Raw genomic sequence first — 27,868 nt, 5'->3', positions numbered from 1 at the left:
GTAAAAGTCAGTGGAAGATCTTTTCTAATGTCAATTTCTACAAATAAAACTGAAACCTAGAAAATCGTGCCCCAAGTGGCCCTGTCATAGGTTTGAGCTTTACCTAGAAGAGTGTCAGAAGGATGTATTTGTATAAGAGGAAGAAAGAATCATAGGTGTGAGGCAAGTGTCTCAAAGGGGAACAAAGCACTGGCTCCGAAGCTCCCGCTCGTCTTCTAAGCAACTGGCAGTCCTGAGGCTGCCTTCTCCAGTCTGTAGCAGGGGAGGGGTCACAGGCCGCCAGACACTGCTTTGATGCTAGAGCCACTTTCCCGGATAATTCAAAGCCTTAAAGAAAGATGTGCAGACCATCCTCAGGGCGGGAGGCTCCTCCCCTCCATTACAGACTGTGCTCTGCTGGGCATGGGGTTCCAAAGGTGCCCAGGGGGAGGCAGGGGGGAAATGCGCCTCAGTTCTAGATTTTCCACGCTACCTTCAGCCTAAGCATCTCTGCTCTATCTGCTTTATTTTTACGTTGGCACCCCATGTAAGATTATATTTACAAATGAACTGTTTAAGAGTCAGAAAATTGCTGAAGAATCTCTTTAATTGAGGAGTCTCAATGGAGTCTTCAACATAAGCACAAGGGAGAGATGTTATGGTATTATAGCAGAATCGACCCTGGACAAGCAACAGAAACTGCTGGGCCACCCCCTACCCTCCCTCCAATTACTGAACTAGTTCCTATTTGCTTCAATTACCGTTAATACCTGATGATTCCCAAATGTGTATCTTTGGTCCAGACCATTCTCCTGAGCTCCAGACTCACATATCCAACTATCTAATCAATGTCCCCAACTCAAATGTCCAACTCAGAACTGATAATCTGACTCTTCCAAGCTGCACCCGCAGTCTATTCCTGACTTCAAGAGATGGTACCGCACAGGTTTCTGGTCAGAAACCTGGATGACATCACTACCACCTCCCTTATTCTCAACACCCAACATTTTAATCAGTCACCACATCCTGTTGATTCCACCTCAAAATCTGTGATTCCACTTGTCACCTCTTCTTGCCTTAACCTCTACAACAGCCTCCTGTTTTTCCTGCATCCACTCTTGTATTCCTCCAAACCCATCAACATACCGCAGCCAGAGGGGTATTTTCAGAAGACCTGATTATGCCACTTTTTTGTTTAGAATCCTGGCTTCCTGCTGCCCTTAAATATGTAAGATTCCTTAGTATGTCCTACGAGGCACGATCTGGCCCCAACCTGCTTCTCCAGCTTCATGGGACATCACACTCCCCGCTCCTCGACACAGTGGAATTCTCTAGGCTTCACAAATGAGCATGTGAATCCACAACACTCAAATCTTGAAGGTGAGTAATCAGGCCCTTCTTTTTCCTGTCCTTCAATCTCTTGGCCACCTCACTCTATTTTTGTCAGTAACTTGGAGAGACGGTAAAGACCTCCTATAATACTCCTCCCTTCTCCACATCCGAGGGACCTTGCCCCGTGGTTATGTTTTCTAGCATCTCTGTGCTTCTCCTGGTAACTCTTAGCACATCTGCGAGACTTAATTCAAAGTCAGCCCATCCTGCTGGATGGGGAGCTCCAGGAGGCAGGAACAGAGTCCTCTCCAACAACACGTCGCTAGAGCCCCATCCAGGGACCAGCCTATGGCATGTACGCAGTTTCTGAACAAACCAACACTGGCTTTTTAAGAAACTTTGCTGAGGTATTTTTGCCTTCACTCCTTAGAAATTAAGTGCTGGCCTATCCATTTTTGTTTTTCATTCCAGAGACTATTTTTAACACAGGATACCAAAAAGACCTTAGAACAACATATGCCTCATTTAAAAAATGCACCATTTTGGTAATAACAAAGTGTGTGTATGTGTATAAAATTATATGTGCTATAATGCTGGGTCAGATCATGACACTTCCTATATACAACGTTTAGAAAACTATAATTATCAAACACAAGGTCCCTATCTTCAGAGGTACTGCCAGTTTCATAGGAGAACTAAGCTGCTGTGTTTGCTTACTGTGGGCTTTCACATATGATCTTCCAGTCACTGTGACTTAGCGCTCTAAGACAGGGGAAGACAAACCACAGTCCACGGGCCAGATCCAGCGCCCTACTTTTGTAAATAAAGTTTTATCAGAACACAGCTGAGGGTTTATGTATTGTCTACAGCTGCTTTGCACTCCAATGACAGGGCTGAACAGATGCAACTGAGACTGTATGGCTGGCAAAACTTAAAATATTTACTATCTGGCCCCAGAAAAAGTTTGCTGACCCCTGAGGAATATTACCACAAATAGGGTGATTTCCAATGTTACAGAACATAGAGAAAAGTTGCTCCGGATATTTGTTTGGGGAATACAGGCTGGGATTCTTGTGTAGAAGGCACGTTCCATACCATAGCCTCCAACCACTCACTCCTCGCCTGCCTAAAATTCCTCCATCTTCTTGAGCACATAAAAGACAAGGGTCCAAATTTAGAAATACAGAAAATCAGGACACAAAATAGCATGTGAAAGAACAGAGATTGTCATCTCAATCTAGGCGAAGCTTCAACGTCCAGAAGGCCATGAACAGGATGGAAATGGAATAAGCCAAAACTGTGGACAGCAAACAGCTCAGGAAAGGACACCAATAAGAACACTTCACAGAGCAGAATAAACATGGGGCTGTTTTTCCTTTTAGTTTTCTAATTCCTATACTTAGCTCTGTAATGCAAACAAGGTCTAACAAATCTAATAAATATTTTATCACAGAATGGATGGTTTCTTCTGCTCAACATTTGGTTTTTTTTCTTGTAAACTGACAAAACTAGGCATCTACCTTCAGTCAGGGCCTCAGTCACTGATTCCCAAGGAGCTACAGGACAGAGGAGAGAGGACGCCCAAGAGGCACCAGACTCACTTCCAGATAAGAAAGACAGCACAGAGGTTTGGCCATATGACCTTCAGCAAAAGTACTGAATCAAAGGCCAAACAAGCTTCTCGAATGGAGTTTGATTTTTCCCAATCCTGTTCCTCCTGTCTCAGCATTCCAACTATTTCTGTCCTCAGCTCAAAACTCAGAGTTATCACTGAGTCCTCAGTCTCCCTTCTCTTTCACATCTAGTCATTTGCTAATTTTCTCCAATCAGTTCCCCACTCTTCACACCCTGGTATTATTTCTTGCCTAGACTCTTACAGGGAGCTCCTAACTGGTCTCGCTGCTTCCAGTATCTCCCCACTATGGAGGGTCACATTCGCTACTACCCAAATGACATCTCTGAAGAGCCTGTCATTTACTGACTACACTCGAGCCTTGCCCCACTGCAGCCACCCTTTGTTCCCATGATCCCCTTCACAGACCCTTTGGTTGCAAAACTTAACTCTTTACTATTTCCCCTACTGATCACCTGGCCCTGCGCCTGTTTTTCTGCTAATCCTTCAGCCCATCCTGTTACTCATCCTTATCTCGCATATACTTCTCATCCTTCAAAGCCACAAATGCAACTTGCTCCATGAAGGCGCCTTGCTCCGCCTTGCTCCTCCTCGTTCTCCCTGTGGCCAGCAGAACCCCTACAGCAATTTACCCATACCTCTCTTAGGGCACATCTCACTTTCTCACTTGGGTTAAAATTACATATGTATCTGTCACACCCGTGCTGGAATGTCACTGAGACAAAATCTGCATGCAATTAATTTTTCTTACCCTATGGGACCTTTTAATAAGATGAATGAAATTAATGTATAATTTCTGTATCATGAACCCAATGAACATAGCCATCCTCTTGTCAGCATCAATTCATATCTCCTCCTCTTCCTTCTTTGCTGCTGGAATCCTTTCCAGAATCTTTTCCAGAATCTTTAGTTAGCTGCCCTGGACTGGCTTTCTCCAAAGCCTTCAATGGCAGTTGACACTTTTACAGACAGACTGCAAGGCAATGTGCAAATGGCTCTCAAACTAACATCTCTGGCCTCAACTCCTCCTTGAGTTTCAGATCTGCTATTTTCTAACCAATTGACCAATTCTAAAAGAGAGCTATCCAGTTTGCTGAACTTTCTTTTAGCTCCAGCTAGCCTTCCACCATCACATCTCATTATGATATAACAAAGTCACTCTGGCTTGGCTACACAGCCACATTTTCTCCTAAAATTTTTTTTGCCTTTACACTTAACACTGGGTCAGTTTAAAAGGCATCATCTGAAGTTTTCCTTAGAGGAAGTGTAGCATCCTTGATTTGGGGCAGCTTTAACAAGACAGCTAACTCTGGTTTTCTGTTTGTGTACTCTGAACTCAGAGCCTTAGCTCTCTACTTCCATCAGAGTTTAGCTTCCTCATCAACAATATACCTTGGTAAGTTCTCCCTGGCATACCTATGGTGAAGATTAGAAATAGCACATAGCACAGTACCCTGCTTAGAAGGTCTCAGCAAATGTTAGCCATCATTAACTGTCACCATCAGCAAAGGCATGTGCATGCTCCTCTGGTGTGCTACTGCTGAGTGGGATAAGAACACCCAAGACCTTCACTGCCTTTCCACTGAATGTCCTTCCTGAGCTACATATCAACCCTCCCTCAGTCTATTCCTCCACAGACCACAAGGCCACGCTGCAGAGAGATCAGCCCAGTGAGCCACTGTGAAGCCTGCCTAAGGTACAGAGGCCAGCATTAGCCATCTGCCTACCATCTACTGAGGAAGGTACTTTGCTAAGTGCTTTACATAAGCCATTTCATGTAATGCTCACAACTCTGTAAGTTAGTTATTTCTACTTTATAGATGAGAAAACATGCTCAGAAAAGGAACTTGTCCTAAACTACAAAGTTAGAAAGCAGCAGAACTAGGGCAGCTACAAGCCTGCATTCGTAATAGCCACACTTCCTGCCTCGCACGACAGACTGACTGTGAAACCTGCCATGCTCTACCTGTACCTGCCCACGCTCTTCCACATCATCAAGAGGCCTGCTGCTCGTGGCTGCCAGTTTTTGCCACCAATGCCTACTCCTGCTCTGTGCTTTCCCTCCCATCTCACTCTTTTATTGCATTATAAGGAGCAGATGTATACGCCAGTTTCAACCTGTATACTCCTTTTTTTCCCTCTAATCAGTAAACCAATCACAAATTTTCCCTTTTCTGCTATAGCATTTTTTATTCCCGATGAGTTCACTTTATCTCTACAGGTTGGCTGATCTATGCAAAAACAAGAGGTCACCACTGAATATTTTTTATGCCAACAGTGACTTTTTTCATGAGTTAACCCCAATTAGTTCAATTGCAGATGTAGATAAAGATAGACTGCTGTGAGTAACTAGTTTGTTGCTTACCGTATTAAATTAAGCTTTCTTATCAGAGCTTAGAAACTAAGCCAACCTCTCATGACCTGTCTACTCTAGCCAAGCTGCTTCTTTCTGGCATGTCCTAGTAAACCTTTAATAGACTTTTAATATACTCTGCTTTAATTTATACCATTCCTAGAACTTATCACCAAGTTCACTATACTCATTCCCATCTTTCAAATTAGTCAACATATAACTAACCTGTATCTTCTAAAAAAATTGTTTTATAATAAATGCTTATCGCTGATGTAAAAAGGAAATAAAAGCTTTAAAAAACTTTTCAGCTTCAAAAAACAAAAATAGGGAAAAATGATAAGAAAACATTCGAAGAAGTGATTCAAAATTAAGAATTAAACACAAATGACTTTATTGTCAACAGAATAGTCAAGGAAAAATATTCTTCTCTGGTTCTCTCAAGCTTTGATGTAAGTAAAATAATTTATAAAGTAAATCAATTCTACCAAAAATGTACCACACTAGCTTCTGTTAATCACTAGTTTGAATTCATCCACATCTCCAGTAACATGTGTACTTAATTCAGACTCTCAAAGGAACAAACAAAATCAATCAACAAGATGGGCAATTAATGGTAAACAACAGTAACTTACCTACTTCAGTGAGTTGATGTCTTTCTAATGTTAAATTCTTTGGATCCTTAATAAAATGAAAAGGTTGTATTTTCACTCCTTCAATTTGAGGGAATAACAGAGCAAAACCAGATTCTCCAATTTCAATTTCCTGAGGTCGATTGCTACATGATCCCATTGGAGTCACTAGAAAAACAGTTTAACAGTTTCATAAACAGATTCGATAAAAACTGAAGTTTCATTTGGTAACACTGTACATTAGACAGTACCACCTAGATAACTACAGTTTGGGTTACTAAGATAATCAACAAGCTAACAGACCATTATCTGAGTGAAAGTTTTTCAGCTTTGAAATTTCTATGAGTATAGTATCATGATGTCTGACATTTACTTTCAAATGGTTCAGAAAGAAACATTTTTATAAACAAAGACAGAAAAGGCAAATGTTGCATAATTTTTTAAATTGGTGAATCTAGATGAAGGGTGTAAGAGGGTTGACTGTACTATTCTATCATTCTTTTAACTATTCTGTAAGTTTGAAGATCTTCTAAATAAAAAGTTGGGGGGGTAATGATGTCAGCATCATGGCAGAGTGAACTGTTCCCACAGCCTCTCCCCACTAAGATACAATCAAAAGGACATTCATTAGCCAACAGAGGACACCCACAAAACATAACAGGATGTCTAAGAGATCCAGGCAGCCATAAGTCTGAAGGTGGGGATGCTGGATCCCCAGGAAGCAGTGGAAGTAAGTAAGCGGATCTCCTCCCCATCCCCAGCAGGAGCGATCTGCAGTGCAGGACCTCACACAGCTGCCGGTGCACAACCCTGGGAGGAGACGGAGTAGCAAGCAGGCCTCCACATGAACGCTTTCAGAGTGTTCTCAGAGTTGCATCCCAGCCCAAGGGAATGCTCCATTCCAAGGTGGCTAGGTCACCACATGTGTGCTCCTACCAAGCCCAGCAGCCCAGGTGGGCCACCACTGAGTGCAGAGCATGTGTGAACATGTGAAAAAAAGCACTGGTCTCCTCCCCCTCCACCTAGCGCATCAGCTCAGCCAGTCGTTTGGGGCAGCAGACCCGCACCAGAGCATCTGCAGCAGCTGTGTGTGGGACCCACCAAGCAGTAGTAGCCAGCAAACACAGACAAGCCCTACCAGCACAGCTTCCAGTGGACACGGTAGTTTCAGAAAACACAGCTCCTGCCCGCCCTCCCCCACCCCCGCAAAGTGGTGGCAGGCAGAATCTACAACCAGACACTACCACTATGCACCAGCAAAAGTCCACTCCATCAGACCCCATGAAGAAATACATCAAAACTCCAGATCATAAGGAAAATGAGAGAAACCAATCCTGATGACACAGAAATTTACAATCTAAATGACAGAGAATTCAAAATAGTTACCATAAAGAAACTCAACAAATTACAAGAAAACTCAGAAAAACAGTTCAATGAACTCAGGAATAAAATTATTGAGCACAAGGAGTTCTTCACAAAAGAGAATGAAACTCTAAAAAAGCCAAACAGAAATGCTGGAGATGAAGAACACAATGAGTAAGATAAAAAGCAATCTAGGATCCTTAAAAACCAGAGTCGACATTATGGATGACAGAATTAGTAATTTAGAGGACAGAAATATAGAAATGCTTCAGGTGGAGGAGGGGAGAGAACCTAAGATGAAAAAAAAATTAAGAAATTCTCAGAAAAGTATCCAACTCAATTAGGAAATGCAACGTAAAGATTATAGGTATTCCAGAGCAAGAAGAGTGGGAGAAAGGAACAGAGAACTTGTTCAAAAAAATAATAGCTGAGAATGTCTGAGGAAGGAACTGGAATTATAAGTAAATGAAGCTAACAGAACTCCCACCTACATCAACGCAAAAAGACCTTCTCCAAGGCATATAGTAGTAAAACCGGCAAAAGTCAATGACAGAAAAAATACTAAGGGTAGCAAGGCAGAAGAAAATAACATACAAAGAAACCCCTATCAGGCTTTCAGTGGATTTATCAGCAGAAAACTTACAGGCTAGGAGAGACTGGAATGATATATTAAAAATACTGAAGAACAAAAACTTTCAGCCAAGAATACTCTATCCAGTGAAAATATCCTTCAGATATGATGGAGAAATAAAAAACTTTCCCCGATAAACAAAAGCTGAGGGAGTTCATCACCACAAGACTACTCCCCACCCCCAAGAGATGATCAAGAAGGCCCTCATACTTGAAACTAAAAGGAAAGGGTTTACAAAGCTTTGAGCAAGGAGATAAATAGACAGACAAAACCAGAAAGCTGCAGCTCTCTATCAGAAGACTTAGTTATAACATTAAAGATAAAGGGAAGGGGGCCAGCCACAAGGCCGAGTGATTAAGTTCATGTGCTCCACTTTGGCGGCTCAGGGTTTCACTGGTTTGGATCCTGGATGCAGACATAGCACCGCTCATCAGGCTGTGTTGAGGCGGTGTCCCACATAGCGCAACCAGAGGCACTCACAACTAGAATACACAACTATAAACTGGGGGGCTTTGGGGAGAAGAAGAAGGAAAAAAGAAAACAAGACTGGCAACCGTCGTTAGCTCAGGTGCCAATCTATGCAAAAAAAAAAGATAAAGGGAAGGAAAGCATCACAAATAACTATAAAACAGGGGTCTGGCACCTTGGCATAGTGGTTAAGTTTGGCACACTCCGCTTTGGCAACCCACACCGTCAGGGAAACCCACATATAAAAAGTGGAGGAAGACTGGCACAGATGTTAGCTCAGGGCTAATCTACCTCAGCAAAAAAAAACAAAACAAAACTATAAACACTTCATTTTAATCACAAACTCACAACACAAAACTGAATAATTTGTGACAACAATAATTTAGACAGGGAGGAGGAAAGAGATGGAACCTGATTAGGCTAATGGTAATAAGAGACTATCAGAAAACAGAGTATCTCATCTATAAGATCTGTTATACAAACCTCATGGTAACCACTACAAAAAATCAGAAGAGAGACACAAATGATAAAGAGAAAACTGACCAAACCATCACAGAAAATCACCAAACTGAAATGGCAGTCAGAGATACACAGGAGGGGCTGGCCTGGTGGCACAGTGGTTAACTGTGCACACTCCACTTGTGCAGCCTACGGTTCGCAGGTTCAGATCCTGGGTGTAGACCTACCACTGCACGTCAGGCCATGCTGTGGCAGCATCACACATAAAATAGAGTAAGACTGGCAGAGATGTTAGCTCAGCGACAATCTTCCTCAAGCAAAAAAGAGGAAGATTGGCAACAGATGTTAGCTCAGGACCAATCTTCTTCAAAAAAAAAACCCCCAAAAAACAAAAAACCAGGGCCAGCCTGCTGGCCAAGTAGTTAAGTTTGCACACTCCGCTTCACCGGCCGAGGGTTCCACTGGTTCAGATCCCAGGCGTGGACATGGCACCACTCATCAGGCCATGCTCAGGCAACATCACACACAGCACAGCCAGAGGAACTCAACAAGAATATACAACTATGTACTGGGGGGTTTTGGGAAGAAGAAGGAAAAAAAGAAAAAGAAATACAGAGGAAGAGAAACAAGGGAAATAGACAACAACCAGAAAACAAGAGATAAAATGGCAGCCCTCATATACCAATAATCCCTCTAAATTTAAGTGGAATTCTCCAATCAAAAGACAGAGTGACTGAATGGATTAAAAAACAAGACCCAACAGTATGCTGCCTCCAGGAAACACATCTCAGCTCTAAAGACAAACACAGGCTCAGAGCGAAGGGATGGAAGATGATACTCCAAGCTAATGGCAAACAAAAGAAAGCAGGTGTTGCCATACTTAGACAAAGCAGACTTCAAGATAAAAAAGGCAATGAGAGACAAAGAGGGACAGTATAAAATGATAAAAGGGACACTCCACCAACAGGACATGACACTTATGAATATATATGCACCAACACAGGAGCACCAAAGTACATAAACTATTAACAAACCTAAAGGAAGAAATTAACAGCAACACAATAATAGTAGGAGACCTAAACATCCCACTTACATCAATGGATAGATCATCCAGACAGAAAGTCAGCAAGGAAATAACGGAATTAGACGAAAAACTAGACCAGATGGATTTAACAGAGATATATAGAACACTCCATCCAAAAACAACGGAACACATTCTTCTCAAATGCACACGGAGCATTCTCAAAGACAGACCATATGTTAGGAAACAAGGCAAGCCTCAACAAATTTAAGAAGACTGAAATCATATCAAGCATCTTTTCTGACCATAATGCTATGAAACTAGAAATCAACTACAAGAAAAGAGCTGGGAAGGTCACAAATATGTAAAGACTAAACAGCATGCTAATGAACAACTACTGGATCAGTGAAGAAATCAAAGGAGAAATCAAAGATATCTAGACAAATGAAAATGAAAATACATCATACCAATTTTTATGGGATGCAGCAAAAGCATTTCTAAGAGGGAAATTCATAGCAATACAGGCACACCTTAACAAACAAGAAAAATCTCAAATAAATAATCTTAAACTACACCTAAGAGAACTAGAAAAAGAAGAACAAATGAAGCCCAAAGTGAGCAGAAGGAGGGAAATACCAAAAATTAGAGCAGAAATAAATGAAATCAAAACCAAAAAAACAGTAGAAAGGATCAATGAAACTAAGACCTGGTTCTTTGAGAGGGTAAACAAAATTGACAAACCCTTAGCCAGACTCACTAAGAAAAAAAGAGAGAAGGCTCAAACAAATAAAATTAGAAATAAAAGAGGAGAAATTACACTGGATACCACAGAAATACACAGGATTATAAGAGAATACTATGAAAAACTATATACCAACAAATTGGAGAACCTGAAGAATTGGATAAATTCTTAGACTCATACAACCTTCCAAAACTGAATCAAGAAGCAGCAGAGAATCTGAATAGACCAATCACAAGTAAAGAGACTGAAGCAGTAATAAAAACCTCCCAAAAAATAAAAATCCAGGACCAGATGGCTTCTCTGGAGAATTCTACCAAACATGCAACAAAGATTTAATACTTATCTTTCTCAAACTATTCCATAAAATTGAAAAAGAATGCTTCCTAACTCATTCTACGAGGCCAACATCATCCTGATACCACATCCAGACAAGGACGACACAAAGAAGGAAAATTATAGGCCAATACTGCTGATGAATATAGATGCAAAAATCCTCAACAAAATATCGGTGACCTGAACACAGCAATACATTAAAAGGACCATACACCATGATCAAGTGGAATTTATACCAGGGACCCAGGGATGGTTCAACATCTGCAAATCAATCAGTGTGATACACCACATTAACAAAATGAGGAATAAAAATCACACACGATCATCTCAATAGATACAGAGAAAACATCTGACAAGATCCAACATCCATTTATGATAAAAATCTCTCAATAAAATGGGTATAAAAGGAAAGTACCTCAACATAATAAAGGACATATATGACAAACCTTATACAGTCAACATCATACTCAATGAGGAAAAATTGAAAGCCATCCCTCTGAGAATAGGAACAAGACAAGGATGGCCACTCTCACCACTCTTATTCAACATAGTACTGGAGGTTTTGGCCAGAGCAATTAGGCAAGAAAAAGAAATAAAAGGGTATCCAAATTGAAAAGGAAGAAGTGCAACTCTTGCTGTTTGCAGATGACATGATTCTAGACATAGAGAACCCTAAAAAATCCATTAGAAAACTACTAGAAATAATCAACAACTACAGCACAGTGTCAGAGTACAAAATCAACTTAGAAAAATCATTTGCACTTCTATACTCTAACAACAAACTAGAAGAAAGAGAAGTCAAGAATACAATCTCATTTACAATTGCAACAAAAAGAATAAAGTATCTAGGAATAAATTTAACCAAGGACATGAAACTTACACACTGAAAACTACAAGACATTATTGAAAGAAATCTATGACAACATAAAGAAATGGAAAGATATTTCATGCACATGGATTGGAAGAATAAACATAGTTAAAATGTCCATACTACCCAAAGCAATCTACAGATTCAATGCAATCCCAATCAGAATGCCAATGACATTCTTTACAGAAATAGAACAAAGAATCCTAAAATTCACATGGGGCAACAAAAGACCCCAAATTGCTAAAACAATCCTGAGAAACAAGAACAAAGCTGGTGCATCACAATCCCTGACTTCAAAACATACTACAAAGCTACAATAATCAAAACAGCATGGCACTGGTACAAAAACAGGTGCACAGATCAATGGAACAGAATTGAAAGCCCAGAAAGAAAACCACCCATCTATAGACAGCTAATCTTCGACAAAGGAGCCGAGGGCATACAATGGAGAAAAGAAAGTCTCTTCAACAAATAGTGCTGGGAAAACTGGACAGCCACATGCCAAAGAATGAAAATTGACCATTCTTTTTTCACCACTCCCAAAAATAAACTCAAGGTGGATCAAAGACCTAAAGCTAAGACCTTAGACCATAAGGCTTCTAGAAGAAAATATAGGCAGTACACTCTTTGACATCAGTATTAAAGGGATCTTTTCAGACACCATGTCTTCTCAGACAAGGGAAACAATAGAAAGAATAAACAAATGGGACTTCATCATTAAAGAGCTTCTTCAAGGCAAGGGAAAACAGGATTGAAACAAAAAAAAAACCACTAATTGGGAAAAAATATTTGCAAGTCATATATCTGACAAAGGATTAATCTCCGTAATATATAAAGAACTCACACAGCTCAACAACAAAAAATCAAACAACCCAATCAAAAAATGGGCAGGAGACATGAACAGACATTTCTCCAAAGATATATGGACGGCCAATAGGCACATGAAAAGATGTTCATCATCACTGATCATCAGGGAAATGCAAATCAAAACTACACTATCACCTAACACCTGTTAGAACAGCAAAAATAACCAAAACAAAAAGTAACAAGTGTTGGAGAGGTTGTGGAGAAAAAGGAACCCTCATGTACTGCTGGTGGGAATGAAAACTGGTACAGCCACTATGGAAAACAGTATGGAGATTCCTCAAAAAATTAAAAATAGAAACACCATATGACACAGCCATCCCACTACTGGGTATCTATCCAAAGGACTTGAAATCAGCAATTCCAAAAGTGCCATGCACCCCTATGTTCATTGCAGCATTATTTACAACAGCCAAGACGTGGAAGCAACCTAAGTGCCCATCAACTGATGAATGGATAAAGAAGATATGGTATATACATACAATGGAATACTACTCAGCCATAGAAAAGGATAAAATCATCCCATTCACAACAACATGGATGGACCTTGAGGGTATTACGTTAAGTGAAATAAGCCAGATAGAGAAAGACAATCTCTGTATGACTCCACTCATATGTGGAAGTTAAACATGTAGACAAAGAGAATAGATGAGTGGTTACCAGGGGTAAGGGGGGATGGGGAGTGGGCTTTAAGGGTGAAGTGGTGTACCTACAACACAACCGACAATAATGTACAACTGAAATTTTACAAGGTTGTAAACTATCATAATTTCAATAAAAATTTTTAAAAAATATCCTAAAAATATTTGGCAATTATATAAAGTACACATACACACACACACACACACACACACACGTGTGTGTATTCATATATATCCATGTATACTGCTATATATTGAAAGTCTGGAAGGTCATGCATCATAACATTAATAGGGTGGTGTACTCTATAGTGCTTAAAGGTGCTTAATTGTTTTCTTTTTTGCTTACCTGTATCTTATAATTTTTCTTTTTTTTTTAACATAAATGACTACTACTAGAGTAAAGAAGAAATAAACTCTTTAAAAAACAATGTTAAGCCTTTTAGAAACCAAAGCTAGGGCAAAATGAAAAACTAATACTCAAAGAGAAAATTTCAGAATCAAATCAAACCTCAGACAACATATTCTAATTAAAAACAGGAAAATAAAATTTCAGAGTTTATTATAAGGTCCCATTCTCCCACAAAAAACATCAAAACATAAAAGCAATTTTTAGAATTTCCATAGCAGGCTTCAAGACAACCTGAATAAATCCTAACAGGCTTTTTATAGAAACTGACACGCTGATTCTAAAATATATGTAGAAATGCAAAGGACCTAGACAGTCAAAGCAATTTTAAAAAACAGAACACCAAGATCTACGGTTGTCAGTTTTTAAAAAGAACATCAAGACGTAGAGTAAAATGGCACTGGCTTAAGGACAAACAAATCAGTCAATGGAACAGAGCTAAATATAGAAACACACCCAGCAACATAACAATTATTTTTGACAAAGATGCTGAGACAATTTAGTGAGGAAAGAAAAGTCTTCAATAAATGGTAATGAATAAGTGGATAAACGTGTGAAAAAAATTTAACCTTGGACCCCTCCCTATCTTACATCATACACAAAAATTAATTCAAGTTAGGTCAGAGAACTAAATCTAAGAGCTAAAACTATACAGTTTATAGAAGAAGACATAGGAGAATCTCTTTGTGACCATGGGGTAGGCAAAGATTTCTTGGAGAGGACACAAAAAACATTAACCATAAAAGAAAATAAACTGGATGTCACCAAAATAAAAGTCTACTGCTCATCAAAAGACACTGTTAAGAAAATGGAAAGAGAGCAACAGGCTGAGAGAAAATATTTACAACACCTATACCTGATAAAGGTCTTGTCTAAGAATATATCAACTACAGCTGCAACTCAGTAACAAAAGGAAAACAATCCAAGAAAAAAATCAGTAAAAGACTTGGATACTTCACAAAAGCAGATACACAAACAGCCAATAAACAGATGAAAACGTGCTCAACATATTTAGTTACTAGAGTAATTCAAATTAAAACCACCCTAAGAAGCCTCTTCACACCCACTGGAATGGCTAAAATCAAAGACTCATTTGAAGACACTACGTTTTGGTGAGAATATAGAGCAATGAGCAGCCAGAACACTGATTCCTGGCTGGTGAGGATAAAATGGAATAACTTTGGAAAACTGTTTGGCAGTTTCTTATAAAGTTAAATACACACCAACCTTAAGACTCAGTAATTCCACTTCTTGGTAACTTCCCAAGAATGGACCTATGTCTACAAAAAGAATTATACAAAAATGTTCATAACAGCTTCATTCATAATAGCCAGGAACCAGAAACCATGCAAATCTCCATCAAAAAAAGAATGGAAACACAAATCACAGTCTACTTATATCACAGAATACTACTCGAGAAGCTCTTTTTAAAAAATGAATTAGTGATACACTAAGTGAATCTCAAAAACATTATGTTGTTAAAAATATTTATATTGAGGGGTCGGCCCTGTGGCATTAGTGGTTAAGTTTGTGCACTCTGCTTTGGCCACCTGGGGTTGGTGGGTTTGGATCCCAAGCATGGACCTACACACTGCTCATCAAGCCATGCTGTGGCAGTGTCCCACATACAAAATAGAGGAGGACTGGCACAGATGTTAGATCAGTGACAATGTTCCTCAAGCAAAAAGAGGAAGACTGGCAACAGATGTTAGCTCAGGGCCAATTGTCTACACCAAAAAAATATACATATATATATATATTTATGTTGAGTTAAAGAGTCAAGATATAAAAAAAGTATGTACCACATGATTCCACTTATATGACATTCAACAACAGGCAAAACTAATCTATGGCCAGAGAAACCAGAACTGGGGTTTCCCACGGCAGGCAGGGATTGACCAGAAGAGGGTAAAGGGAACTTTCTGGGGTGAGGGAAATATTCTATATCTTGACTGGCGTATTGGTTACTCAAGGGAATAAATTTGTCAAAATTCATTAAATTGTACACTTGAGATTGTGCACGTCACAGTACAGTTTACCTCAATTAAGAAAGAAAATGCCCTCTGTACATATAAGAATGAACAAATTTTCTCAAACTTGCAATTTTTCCAACCTAAAGAAGGAAGACAGGCTAGTAGTCGATGGCTGTTTTAGAAACAATGACTAACTGTGGCCTAAGAAAAAGGAACCTAATCAACAGTCTTGGTGGAAATTTTGTTGGAACATTCGTGGAAGTGACCCAAAGAAAGTACCTAGCTGTGGGGGAACCAGAAAAAGAGAAGGGTGAGGAGCGGGTCCAAGAAAACACCAGAGGACAAGTCCTGACTAAAGGGAGCTGGAATGGTATTTACTCCCCACATCAAGGTCAAAAGAGAACTTAGAGGAACAGAAGCGCAAAGTGAAAAGTGCTTCAGAATAAGGCAAGCACAGAAGGCAGGCTTCAGGGAGACCACCCATCCCTCCCAACGGGTCACAGAAGGCAGCAATGTCACCTAGGCCCGCCCTCCTACTCCTGTTCCTAGCCCCCAGCCGTAATTTTAAAAAGAAAAAACTTGGTCGTACTTTGAGGAAGCCCCAGGGGGTGGGGTGAGGAGGCTTAAGAAAGTGATGTAAGCAACGACAGCTATGCTTCTGTAGAAGCAGTTGTGAATAACTAGTAATAGTAAAAATTATTTATCACTGGTTTAAGAAAAATCCAAAAGTTAAACCCATTGTGGCTCGCAATCCCAGTCCCACCTCACCCCTACCCACCAGAAACTACCAATTGGACTGACCGAGGGAGAATGCTCCCTAATGCTTTCTAATTTGGAAAGAGGAAGAATGTGACCTTTTTCTTCTCAGGAATGGGGCCTGGAAAGATATGAACTACGTTTGTTTTATACAGACAGCCCTGAGATTTGAAATATGAACCATAATAACCTAAGGAACATTAATATAAGTCAAACATAATACCACAGTAAACATGACTAACTTTACTGTATTCTGGATGGCCAAAAATATAAATGTGCACTTAAGCTACAAATAATGCACCAATCTATAGGACCCCACATTAATGAAAGGCAGGAAATCATCAAGTATCTTCTCTTACCTACAATTCCTGGGGTCACAATCCCAAGGACTTCGCATTGTTTTGGGAATAGCTTCTCAAGGGCAAATGCTGTTTCCATGGTAGTTCTTTTCCTTGCTGTAACACAGTAGCAAAATTATTAAATATCATTCATTTAAGGTCAAATTTCATGATGTGGGGAAAAAAAAGCAAATACTGAATAAAGTTTAAGTCATTTTACACCGAAACCCTTTACTAGGAATTCTAAAACCTTTGATGAAAACAAATCTTTTCCCATTTTAGGCCCCTGCTTTATATTTTAAATTCTAAATCTGACCTTCAGCATCACCAGTTTGCCTTCCTGTTTTGCTCATATACTGCTTTTGCCCCAAGGATGTTAAATCTAGCAGTAGCAGCTAAACTCTAGACTTGTTATTGTACCTTTCCGTTCCACTGATATTAAAGTGCCAGGACTTTCTGACTACACCAACAGCCACGTGGAGCAGTCAAATTAGACACGGCAAACACAGTATCTAAGTCTAACTCGGGGCCTCAGTGTGCAAGCTAAGGAGATGACACAATAGTGACAGGTAACCTTGGCAAATGGGTCCTCACCACCCGACACAACAAAAGCTTTGAAAAGCCAAAGATATACACTGTTTTAACAATAAAAAGAAGTGCCTGGAGGATTAAAGTATTTCAAAATTAGAAAAATACCTTTCTAAAGAATTTGTTTCGATTGTACTACAACGTTTAGAAATCAATCCTTGAAGCAAAAAGGGCTCTTCAAGGTTCAAAGATATTCATGCATTCTATAGAGAGAGGCCCAGAGCCTCAGAAAGTCAGTAACTCACAGGAGTAGGACAATATTTAACTCCAAACAGAAGGTATATAAGGAAACAAAAAAATCCAAAACCTTTTCTTTTGATATTCACCTCTCTTGTGGCCACGACACTCTTCCAGACTAATAAAAGTTTCTGAATCAGCCATGTAAAGAACTGTCCGTGGTAAGATGTGAACATTCTGCAAAGAAAAAAAACAGAAATCAGAATTGGATCACACGCATCCATGAGTGCTCTCATGGCCTTTAAAGTTTCCCCTGGTCCAAACTGCTGCTGCCCTTTAGGTCAGTGTGGGCATCTGAGTCCACCCACTTCCCATTCTTTCTGCACTTGCGCTCTTTCATTTTCAGCTCACTCATTTGTTGAGCATCTATTACTTCTTAAAGTCAAACTCATTCCAGCCTGACTCAAGAAGTTCATTTTCAAAAGAATTCAAGCTCTTAAACAAAAACATTAAGTAACAGCAAAAGATGCCACCTGCTTTATTTGAATAGGCATCACAGTAACATCTCAGCAAGAGGGAAGGTACACAGACTGTATCGCTGCTCTCTTCACTGCCTATCAAATTAAATATTCCAGGCCTTCATTCCCACCTGACCAACTACTTTGTTAGACGGACTTTTCACTTACTATTAACCAGACACACACACTTTTCTATGTATTTTCCTGCAGCTCTCTTCCTTTCACACTTGATTTAAGATTGTTTCCCCCAAGACACAACTTAAGTGCCACCTCCTCTGCGAAACCTTTTCTGACACTCCCTCGGCACCTTGGACCTTACATGTGACATCCCTTACATCTAGTCATGGTTATTTGTGCCTCATCTCCACTTATGAGCTGGGATTATTTAGACTCACATTTTCCACTAAATTTCCTATTACAGACAAGTGGCAAAGCGGTTGAATTAAATGATAAGGGTGAATGCATTTTTCCTTCTAAGTCGGTTGTTTTCAAAGACTTTTACTGTCAGAATGGAATGAACTAGTTAGCATACAGCAAAGCCTCAATGTTGACTAAATGCAAAAATGTTGATCCGCTGTAATCTGGGGGAATGTGAAGATGTTTCAGACACTGAGAATGATGACCCTGTGGGGGCCTCAGAGCTGATAAGACCTATGGATATAGTTTCCTTGGTTCATATAGCCTTTTCAAAGAATATAATTTGGCTGCCAACATTTAAAATTCCACACGATATTTACATAAAATGTGGATTTCTAGATTCTTTTTAAAAACTAGACATTCTGGCAACACCAGACTGCATTCTCCTTAACTGGGGCTAAACAGAGGCAAGCACTCCCTGGTCTGCCATGGGCCACCCCTCCCTATGCTGCTACATTGAGCCACCCGACCCACCTGCCTAACTCTGGACTCACTCCCCTTTCTGGCCCTTGGCATAGTGAGTAGAGAGACTGGAAGTCTAGTCCTGATGTTTTATGACTCTCTCTTTTCGAGTAACCACTGAAAAGAAACTGCTGAATTTTCCTTCCTAATTCTCACTAGAAGCAATAACAATTACAATCATTAAGATGACATGTTCTCAAAGGTCAATGTAAGACAACTAGAACACCATTCCATTATTCAAAGAAGTTCCAAATGGCAAGATGCTTTACAAAAATTTTAGTGGACTTCAAAATATTTCTAATAAAAAAGTTAAATCAGAGGCTGGCTCCATGGCTGAATGGTTAAAGTTCTGCCCACTCTGCTTCAGTGGCCCAGGTTCATAGGTTCAGATCCCAGGCAAGGATCTACTCCACTAACCAGCCACGCTGTGGAGGCCTCCCAGATACAAAGTAGAGGAAGATTGGCACAGATGTTAGCTCAGGGCTGAGCTCCCCCAAGCCAGAAAAAAAGAAAAAGAGGAATATTGGCAATGGATGTTATCTCCAGGCAAACCTTCCTCATCAAAAAAAAAAAGAGAGAGAGAGAGAGAGAGAGAAAAGAAAAAAGTTAAATCAACTTCCTTTATGGCTACAGAAGTATCACGACCACTAGATAATTTGGCAAACATAAAGAAAACAGTATGATTTGGACAAAGATTCCATGTTTTTTCTGACCACACTAAGAGTTTAGTACAATGTATAAACTTCTTTAAGGGTATTACTATATGAATTTTAATAATGACATTAATAATAGAAAATAACAATTTCAATTATTTAAAACATTATATTTCTGTTACTATAGGTAATGAGTTATATGCAATACATTTTCATTATTTAACCCTTACAACAATTCTATAACGTTTTAAGGGGGATTATTATTTTCATTTTATGGAGACAGAACCTGAGGCTCAGAGAGGTTAGGTAACTTTTTCAAAGTCACACAGCTGGTATGCGCCAAAATTGGGTTCATACCTATGTCTATCTGACTATAACAGCTGTTACAAAGTATTAACTTTTAAAGCTATACAAAAATAATAACTGCTGTTGTAAAAATGTGAAGAAAAAAAGTTTTTAAAAACAAAACAAAAAAAAACACCACACAACTCTACTCACGAAGGAAAGTTTTGCTAACACTTTGGTTTTCTTCTTTTTTACTCTTCCTTTCTTGTTTTAAATAATACATATTATAGCAAACATAATTTCATGATCTGTTTTCACTTGTAACATTAACATTTTCTCCTGTCATTAATGCACCTTGCAGTTTATCATTGAATGACTTCATTTCTTAAACATTAAATTGTTTTCAATTTCCCTTATCATAAATAATGCTGCAAAAACATCCTTATGAAAAAGGCTTTGCCCACATTTTGAATTTCCCCCACAATTTCCAGACTGGGCAGGATTTGGGCCAAGGTGGAAATAAGAAACTTTCCTGAAAGCCCGCCTCTGGATACTGGCCACTTTGGATCTGAGTCTCAGAGCCCCAATAGGGTAAGGAGAAAATCCACACGACCAGGGGGAAACAGAAGACTGGTCACTTAACGCGGCATTCCCCTAACATCTAAATATATGAAGAATGATGAGAGCCAGGTTTCTCATCGTCCAAAAGGGAGGGACAAATATGAGCTGAGAGAAAACTGGAAAGAATCCTGTGTCAGACTGGAATTGGATATACCTGTATGAACTCATGAATTCCCATAAATATATATAAAAAAGACACTGAAGACAGCTGAAGGAGCTCCCCACTAGCCAAATTCGGGACAATGTGGGCCCCAAATAAATACTGATAGTAAGAAATTATATCCCAGGGAATAAAATAGACTGAAAGTCTCTACAGATATAAATAACCTGAAACAGAATATTTACACAGTTTCCAAGTATCTCCCCCCAAAATACTTAATAATTACAGTTGCAAAGGGTAATTTTATAGTAGCAACACCTGACAGACACTACCTTAATCAAATAATCAAAGGTACTATCACCAGTAATGGGACAAATGGAAATCAGATGCCACCTGATAGCATGCAACAAGAAGACCGTGATATTCCTGCCAAAGACACATAATCAGAATTTAAGAAACATCAGACGTTCTACAAAATAACTGGCCTGTAATTTACATACATGTCCAAGTTGTGAAACTCAAGAAAAGCTTGAGAAACTGTTCCAGACCAAAGACAAAGGAAACATGACAAAAGCAACATAAGATGCTAAACTGAATTCTTTAGCTATGAAGGACATTAGTGGGACAATTGTGAAAACCTGAGGATTAGATGGCAGAAACGTATCGATAATTTCCTGACTTTGAAGGTTGTATCATGGTTCTGTAGGATGTTCTTGCTTGTATATAACGCGTGCTAAAGTATAAGGAAGTCAAAGAACATCAGGCTGGCAGTTTACTCTCAAATGGCTACGTCCCACTCTCAAGTGAGATACCACAGCCTCACTGTCACCTGTGCTCACGAGGCTGCCCCTCTGACTCCACAGTTCAAGTCTTTACCTCCCCAGGTACTGCCCATCTTTTGAAATTGGGGCCCAGAGATACAATGCCAAAGAGTACAGGAAAGGAGGATGAAATACTGGGTTTAACTATTGCTTCTTGGCTTTTTCCTGTTACACGAAGCAAGAGAAACCCAGTCACCTTCCCTGCAAAACTGTGATAACGATACTTGCTTCAAGGAAAGCAGGTAAAGGGAAGCTTCTGCACAGTGCTATTACAATAGTGAAAATCTGGATACACAAAGCTCCCAATATCTGAAAAATGGTCAAATAAACTATGGCACATCCTTATAATATATAGTCATTAAAACTGATGTTTACAAAATCTTTTCATGTCATGAGAAAATGTTCCCTATATTACAAAGAATTAGGCCATATACAAAACTGGGATTAAAAAAAAAACACACACACACGTTTAGCGCTCAAAGATCGACCAAGCCTGCAACGGCCCGTGCACGACGCCCCTTCTTACTTGCCTCAAGCTCCTCTGCCGCCGCACGGACCAAGCAATGCTGCTCCAGGCGGCCAGCCGCCGCGGAGCCCGCAGATATCCAGGTCACACGCCGATGGGTCCGCAACACTCTGCGCGCACACTCCCCCCACAAGCGGCACACGCTGAGGAGGAAACCGCACAAAGGCTCGTGAGCGCACGTTCCCTTCGCTCTGCCGCGGCTCCCCACCCCCACCCCGTCTGCGCAGCGGCGGGAGACTCCTGCGGGATCTAGTCCCCGGAGGGGGAGGTGGCGGCGCGCTGGTTCGGAGCGCGAGCCGGGGGCGGGGAAAACCTTCGAGGGAAGCTGCTTCTCCAGGAGGAGTCCCCCGGAGCGCTCCGGGAGGCGGACCTGGCAGATGGGGGCGTCAGCTCAGGGCAGCGGTACAGAGCCGGGGCCGCCGCGGGTCCCGATGGCGTCTGCCCACCCGGCCCGCCCAGGCAAGCCCGGCAGGTCCCGAGGTAAGGAAGCTTCCCGCCTCCTCTCTCCTCACCCGGCCACCCGCAGCAGCGCCTTGGCGGGCAGGAAAGTGAGAACACGTTCCACCACCTCCGCTAGGTTACTCAACACGAAGGTGCTTCGTGGGTCTGCGGAGGAGGAGCCACGGTGGTCACGGCCGCCCCCCACCGGCTCCATGCCTCACCAACCGGTCCGGGCAAGGCAGTACCGCAGCTCCGCGGGAACAGGTTAGGCCGGCACGAGACCGCCCAGCCCGCGCGCACTGAGCAGGCGCGCGCGCCACTTCCGGCCGGCCAGGGAGGCGGGGCTGCTGCGGAGGCGCCCACGTGACCCCAGGCCACCAGGTTTCCGGCGCTGGTCTGGAAGCGCCTGCTGGTGCTCGGAGCCCGTGGCCAAGCGTCTTGCACTCCTCCCTGAACGTTTATGACTCCCGCAGTCCTCCTTCACTGCCTCACCTCGCTTGCCGCGCTGTATTCTCTTTGTCGGTACACATCTTTCTCTAACTCATGATTTATTGAAGGCAGAGCTTAGGTAATAGTGGTCTTTACAGTCCCAGTGCTTAACAGCATGAACCCAATTTTTGAACGGCCAGTACCTGCTTTAAAAAAACTGTGTGAAAATCACAGTAAGTCAACACCTTGTGAACGTGGTTAACTCGTTGTAACCCTCACGTTCTGAATGTGTAAAACAGCATAAAGAGCACCTACCATTACTGTGAAAGCACGTCCCAAACTGCTCTAGTTCCTCACAGGTGGCATTAGAGTCAGCTGGGAACTATTAAGTTTTGACACATTTTTGGTCCTCACCCCAGGCCTACTGAATCAGATACTAGGGGTGGGGCCCAGCAGTCTGAGGTGTAACTTTCCTGTGATTTAAGCTTTCTCGTGATTCTGATGCAAGCTCAGGCTGAGAACCACAGATAAAAAGTACAGCAGGGCCGGCCTAGTGGTGCAGCGGTTAAGCGCGCAGAATCGCTTAGGCGGGGTTCACTGGTCCCGATCTCTGGTGCGGACATGGCACCGCTTTGGCAAGCCGTGCTGTGGCAGGCGTCCCACATATAAAGTGGAGGAAGATGGGCACAATGTTAGCTCAGGACCAGCCTTCCTCAGCAAAAACTGGAGGACTGGCGGCAGACACTGCCGTATCCCCAACTAACACCCATTCCTCTCGCTGCTTCCTTGCTGATTTGATCCCTAGCTCCTGAAGGTCAACTTGATTAGTCCAAACTAGACGGTCTCAAACATATTGGCCTGAGGGCTCCTACACACTCTTAAACATTGACAACTCTAAAGAGCTTGTTTATGTGGGTTATGTGGGTTAATATTAACATTAACCTTATTAAAAATTAAAACACTTTAATATTAATTCACTTAAAATAATAAATCCATTACATATTAACGGAAGAATATTTTTATCATACAAGTTTGCCAAATCTCCCCCACCACCAAAAGTGAATAATGTGGCATCTTTACATTTTGCAAACCTCTGATTTCTGGCTTAATAGAAGACAGCTGGATCTGCTTCTGAATTCAATCTGTTGCAATATCACATCACGTAGCCTCCGGAAAACTCCACTGTACACTTGTGGGAGAATGAGAGTCAAAATAGCAAACAATGTTTTAGTGTTAGGAAAGTAGTTTTGACCTTCAAAACCTCCTAAAAAGGTCTTAGGAGTCTCGAGGATTCCCCAAATCATACGTTGAAGACCACTTGCCCGAACAAATCATGATGGCTTCATTCTTTTCAGCCATTAGTTCAGGGGTAGACACAGGCCCCAGTTCTAACCAAGGAAAAGTAGGCTGGGGAGGGGGGACTTCTAAAGATTTCCTCACCTCCTAGGGAGACACTAGAAGACAGGCCCATTATCCACCTCTAGACAGATTAAAGTGGCTGCACATCCAGACATAACATTCAATCCAAAGATGAAACCAACACGAAAAAATCTCAAAGAAACAGAGCAGAGCACAGATGTACCATGCCTGGAGTCTCCCTACCTGTGGACAGGTGTATCCACTTATGTGAGAAATCCTGACAACCGTGTATAAGGAAGCCATGGGTCCACTAAAGAGGGAGCAGATTATCATAACTAGGGGAACTAGGGACAGCCATGAAGAAAGTAGCACTTGAATTTACATTAAAGAATGAATGTGGGAGAGGGAAAAGGTTAAGGAAAATCTGAGTGTACTAAGTCTGCACACACCATTTCTGGGTTCTGTAGCTTTTTCTTGTTAAATCAATCTGCTTCTCTCCCTCTCCTCACCCCATTCCACCATAGGAAATCCTATTCCAGAAACTCAGTAGAGCCTACAGACACCTGAAGCAAAGTTATCTCTTATGAGGGAAAGGTGACGAAATTACTTTTTAAATGGTTCTTTATTCATAAACTTGATGCAAGTTTACAAAATTTATTGTACATTGCCAAATAAATCTGCAATGAAAAAATAAAAAAAACAAAGCATGCCAAATGTGCAGCTGTCAATCTGCTAGCCATCAGGATATTAAAGAATTCAATAATGTATTCAAGATTTAGCCTTAGGTTTAAGGAACTTTAATGCTTTAAAGAATTCTGCCTTGTCACTTGTGATGTGAGCAACTGGCAATCAAAACTTTATACAAATGTAACCAAGTGAACAAGAATGCCAGAAAATCTTTGTCTACTCTCTTTTTAACCAAAATAGAATAAAAAGAAATTAAACACACAGAATAATGCAGAAGTGCCATGTCTCTCGGATACGGTTTACAAAGTTAAAAACTGAATCTTAAAGCAAATGCCTAAGAAATGCTTTTGAACTTTGTAACTGGTTTGTGCAGAAAAATGTGCTTCTGGATTGCTTTTTAAAAGTGCTTAATAACTAGAATTTCCTTTTAAATCAAATTTGGGTATATAAAAAAATCTATTACCAACAGGACTGATTCAGGTAAGGCAATAAAATGGAGAGTACATTGATTTGAGTCACGTTTTATAAAAGAATTAACATATGCAGAGTTCCTATTAGTCTTTCGAAGTAAAAGCCATTCTTATGACTATAGCAAAAATTTTAAGTCTCAAAATTAGATATCTTTTTGTACTTAACTGCGCAGCTTTTGCTCAAGGAGTCTTCGTGCCAATCACTTTATAAGTTTATTAGTTTACAAATGATTGCAACATCCCGTTAATAAAATGGGAACGTAAAATGACTTAATATTTTAAATAACTTTAAGCTCTATACTGCAGCTCTTCTTAAGAAATATTGAACCAACAAGAAGCCGAGTCAACCCAGCAAGACTCGGATGCCCCAGTGGAAATTACTACTTACAAGCCTTAATTGGCATAGCCTTGCTTTGCTTTGCCTAAAAAGTACAATACAACTCAGTTAAGAGTATATCTTCAGGAAACAGTTCATATCTTCACATAGCCATAAAAAAAGTTTAACAACTTAATGAGTAGGTTTCCTGTCATTATTTTGGCAATATCATAAAATGGTTTTAACCTGAAAACGCTACTGTGATTTAGAACATCTTAAATTTTCTAAACCAATATTAAACATCAAACTTTTATTGGCTCTAAATGGAACAATATATTGCAAGTCCTCGTAACATATGAGCTCAATATGGGAAAGTTACCCTAAGTCGCAACTTCAGTAAACCGATGCTGACTTGCCTGCTTAACAGATCTCACTTTTCAAGAAAAAGAGATAAGAAGTGACCAGTATGTGTATTTATCAGGAAGAATACAATAAAGGCCCCATTGCTCAGTCCAAGATACCTCAAATGAGCAAAATGAAAAGGCTGTAACTTATATGGGATGTCAGTTGACAGATTATCCACTAAAATAACTATTAGCTAACGTCTTCAGTGCTGCTGTTACAGGGGCACTCAAAGCTTGGGTCTGCATGTTGGAACGATTTTCTTTAAAGCAACATTGGTCCAAACATACACAGTCAACACATTTAGCCATCTTCCTTTGGAGGGGTGTACCAGCCTGAAATAGAATAGGAAAAAAGTTAAAATACTTTAATTCTTAAACCAAGGAGAAATGGCATTTTATTAACGTGACCTACTTCCTCTACTCATAATTTTCATGTTTAAACCGGCTGTAAAAATTAAACCTCCACTTGGGGGTTGCTAACACAGCATTTTGATATATTCACAATATAAAGTTATTTTCTATGAATAAATTGTACTTGAGTTTCGACCTAAGATCTCCAGCATTTCCAGCTAAAGATGACAGTGTGGAATATCAGCCTATAAGCTAGCTTTTATATTGCATTTCAATTCTGTATTTGAAAGTAAACTTCACTAAAAATAACTCTCTCTCAAACAAAATCCTGACATTTTAGATTAAGAGGAACTTGGACTTTCCTCAGTGCAATGATGTCATTTCACCAGTAAGGAAGCCATCTCAGCAGGTGCACTAAGTGATTATGCCTAAGATCAGATTTTAGCCACAGAAGCCAAACTAGAATCCATCTCCTGATTCTGAATCTATTGCTCTTTCACCATAGCTAAGCTTACACACACACACACTTTCTCAAAAACAGTACTTTCCATAAACATTTTTACAAGTTTTATCATTTCCCTCTTCAGAAGCTTGAAAACTGTTTTGAATACTATTCTTTCAGAAATCAACAGTCACTGAAAAAGTGACAAGTTTGCTTTCTCATTAAAATAAAAGTGAGGATAAAATACAAGTCTTAAGTCACAAGCTACTACATTTCTAGCAAAGTAAAGAATACTTTATTGGTAAATACTCTCCTTAAGGAAAACTACTTCCTGTTATTAATTTATTTCCTCTGCAAAGAAAGCATCAGTTTCACTACTTCGGCTACAGTGAGTATCTTTCTTACTGTCAACACTTAGTTACAAAGTGCTATGCATACACACTACTCTTGTTTTTCTCACAAGTTTGGCAAGACAGACATCATGCCAATTTTAGAGATGAGGAAACTAAGGCTGAGAGGTAATGGGACTTGATCTGGACCACAGAGCTAATAAGTGACACAAATGGCACCTGAAAATTGCTTTTCTAATTCCAAGTCTACTTGTTTTATTACCTCACTGTTAGAGACAAAAACTCAAAATGTGCACTGTCGATATAAAAAAAATTTAAAGGCCAATAAAAGTTATGAAACATATTTTAAGAATTATTTTTAATTTACAACTCAAATACTCTTAAGTCTATACTGAAATTAGAACTTTTTCACTTGAATAGATAAATGTGTACAACTGTCAAAAAGCATTAAGTAGTTTGAGGATGTTTCAGATGCAGCTGATTCATGATGCCGATTGTATTAACTCAGTATTAATAAGTACTCCACTGTAAAGTTGCCTTTAACTCAGTTCCTATCCTAATACAATATGTTTCAAGTGAGTAAATTGATTCATTCATTAATCTACTCAAAAATCTTGACTCTGACTCAGAGGTGCTTAAGCCAAGTATTTAGGATATAAAGAT

The 27,868-nt window shown here is 40.2% G+C and overlaps 2 protein-coding genes across 15 annotated transcripts in view; both read right to left on the bottom strand.

Moving 5' to 3' along the window:
• FBXO22 (F-box protein 22) overlaps positions 1-24,275 on the bottom strand; it is an 86,484-nt gene extending 62,209 nt beyond the window's left edge. For 5 of the 12 annotated variants that reach the window (XR_011425017.1, XR_011425018.1, XR_002811529.2 and 2 more), the window contains exons 1-5: positions 23,907-24,275; positions 21,961-22,099; positions 17,703-17,790; positions 16,810-16,905; positions 5,930-6,094 (exon numbers count right to left, since the gene is read on the bottom strand). Coding sequence is in view for 5 of the 12 variants with exons in the window: in XM_070232959.1 (XP_070089060.1) it covers positions 5,930-6,094; positions 16,810-16,905; positions 17,703-17,790; positions 21,961-22,099; positions 23,907-24,130 (712 nt within the window). In the remaining 7 variants the exon portion in view is untranslated. Of the gene's footprint in view, positions 1-5,929; positions 6,095-16,809; positions 16,906-17,702; positions 17,791-21,960; positions 22,100-22,468; positions 22,888-23,906 lie in introns of those variants that run through there. The other 7 variants (XR_011425021.1, XR_011425027.1, XM_070232966.1 and 4 more) reach the window with 4 other exon arrangements.
• Positions 24,276-24,788: 513 nt separating this feature from the next.
• Positions 24,789-27,868, bottom strand: part of UBE2Q2 (ubiquitin conjugating enzyme E2 Q2) — a 62,120-nt gene continuing 59,040 nt past the window's right edge. For all 3 annotated transcript variants that reach the window (XR_011425029.1, XM_001489739.7, XM_005602881.4), the window contains one exon: positions 24,789-26,395. Coding sequence is in view for 2 of the 3 variants with exons in the window: in XM_001489739.7 (XP_001489789.3) it covers positions 26,364-26,395 (32 nt within the window). In the remaining variant the exon portion in view is untranslated. The remainder of the gene's footprint in view (positions 26,396-27,868) is intronic.

Source organism: Equus caballus, chromosome 1 (assembly GCF_041296265.1).
Source record: "Equus caballus isolate H_3958 breed thoroughbred chromosome 1, TB-T2T, whole genome shotgun sequence".
Lineage (NCBI taxonomy): Eukaryota > Metazoa > Chordata > Mammalia > Perissodactyla > Equidae > Equus > Equus caballus.
This window is presented reverse-complemented; position numbering and strand designations above follow the sequence as displayed.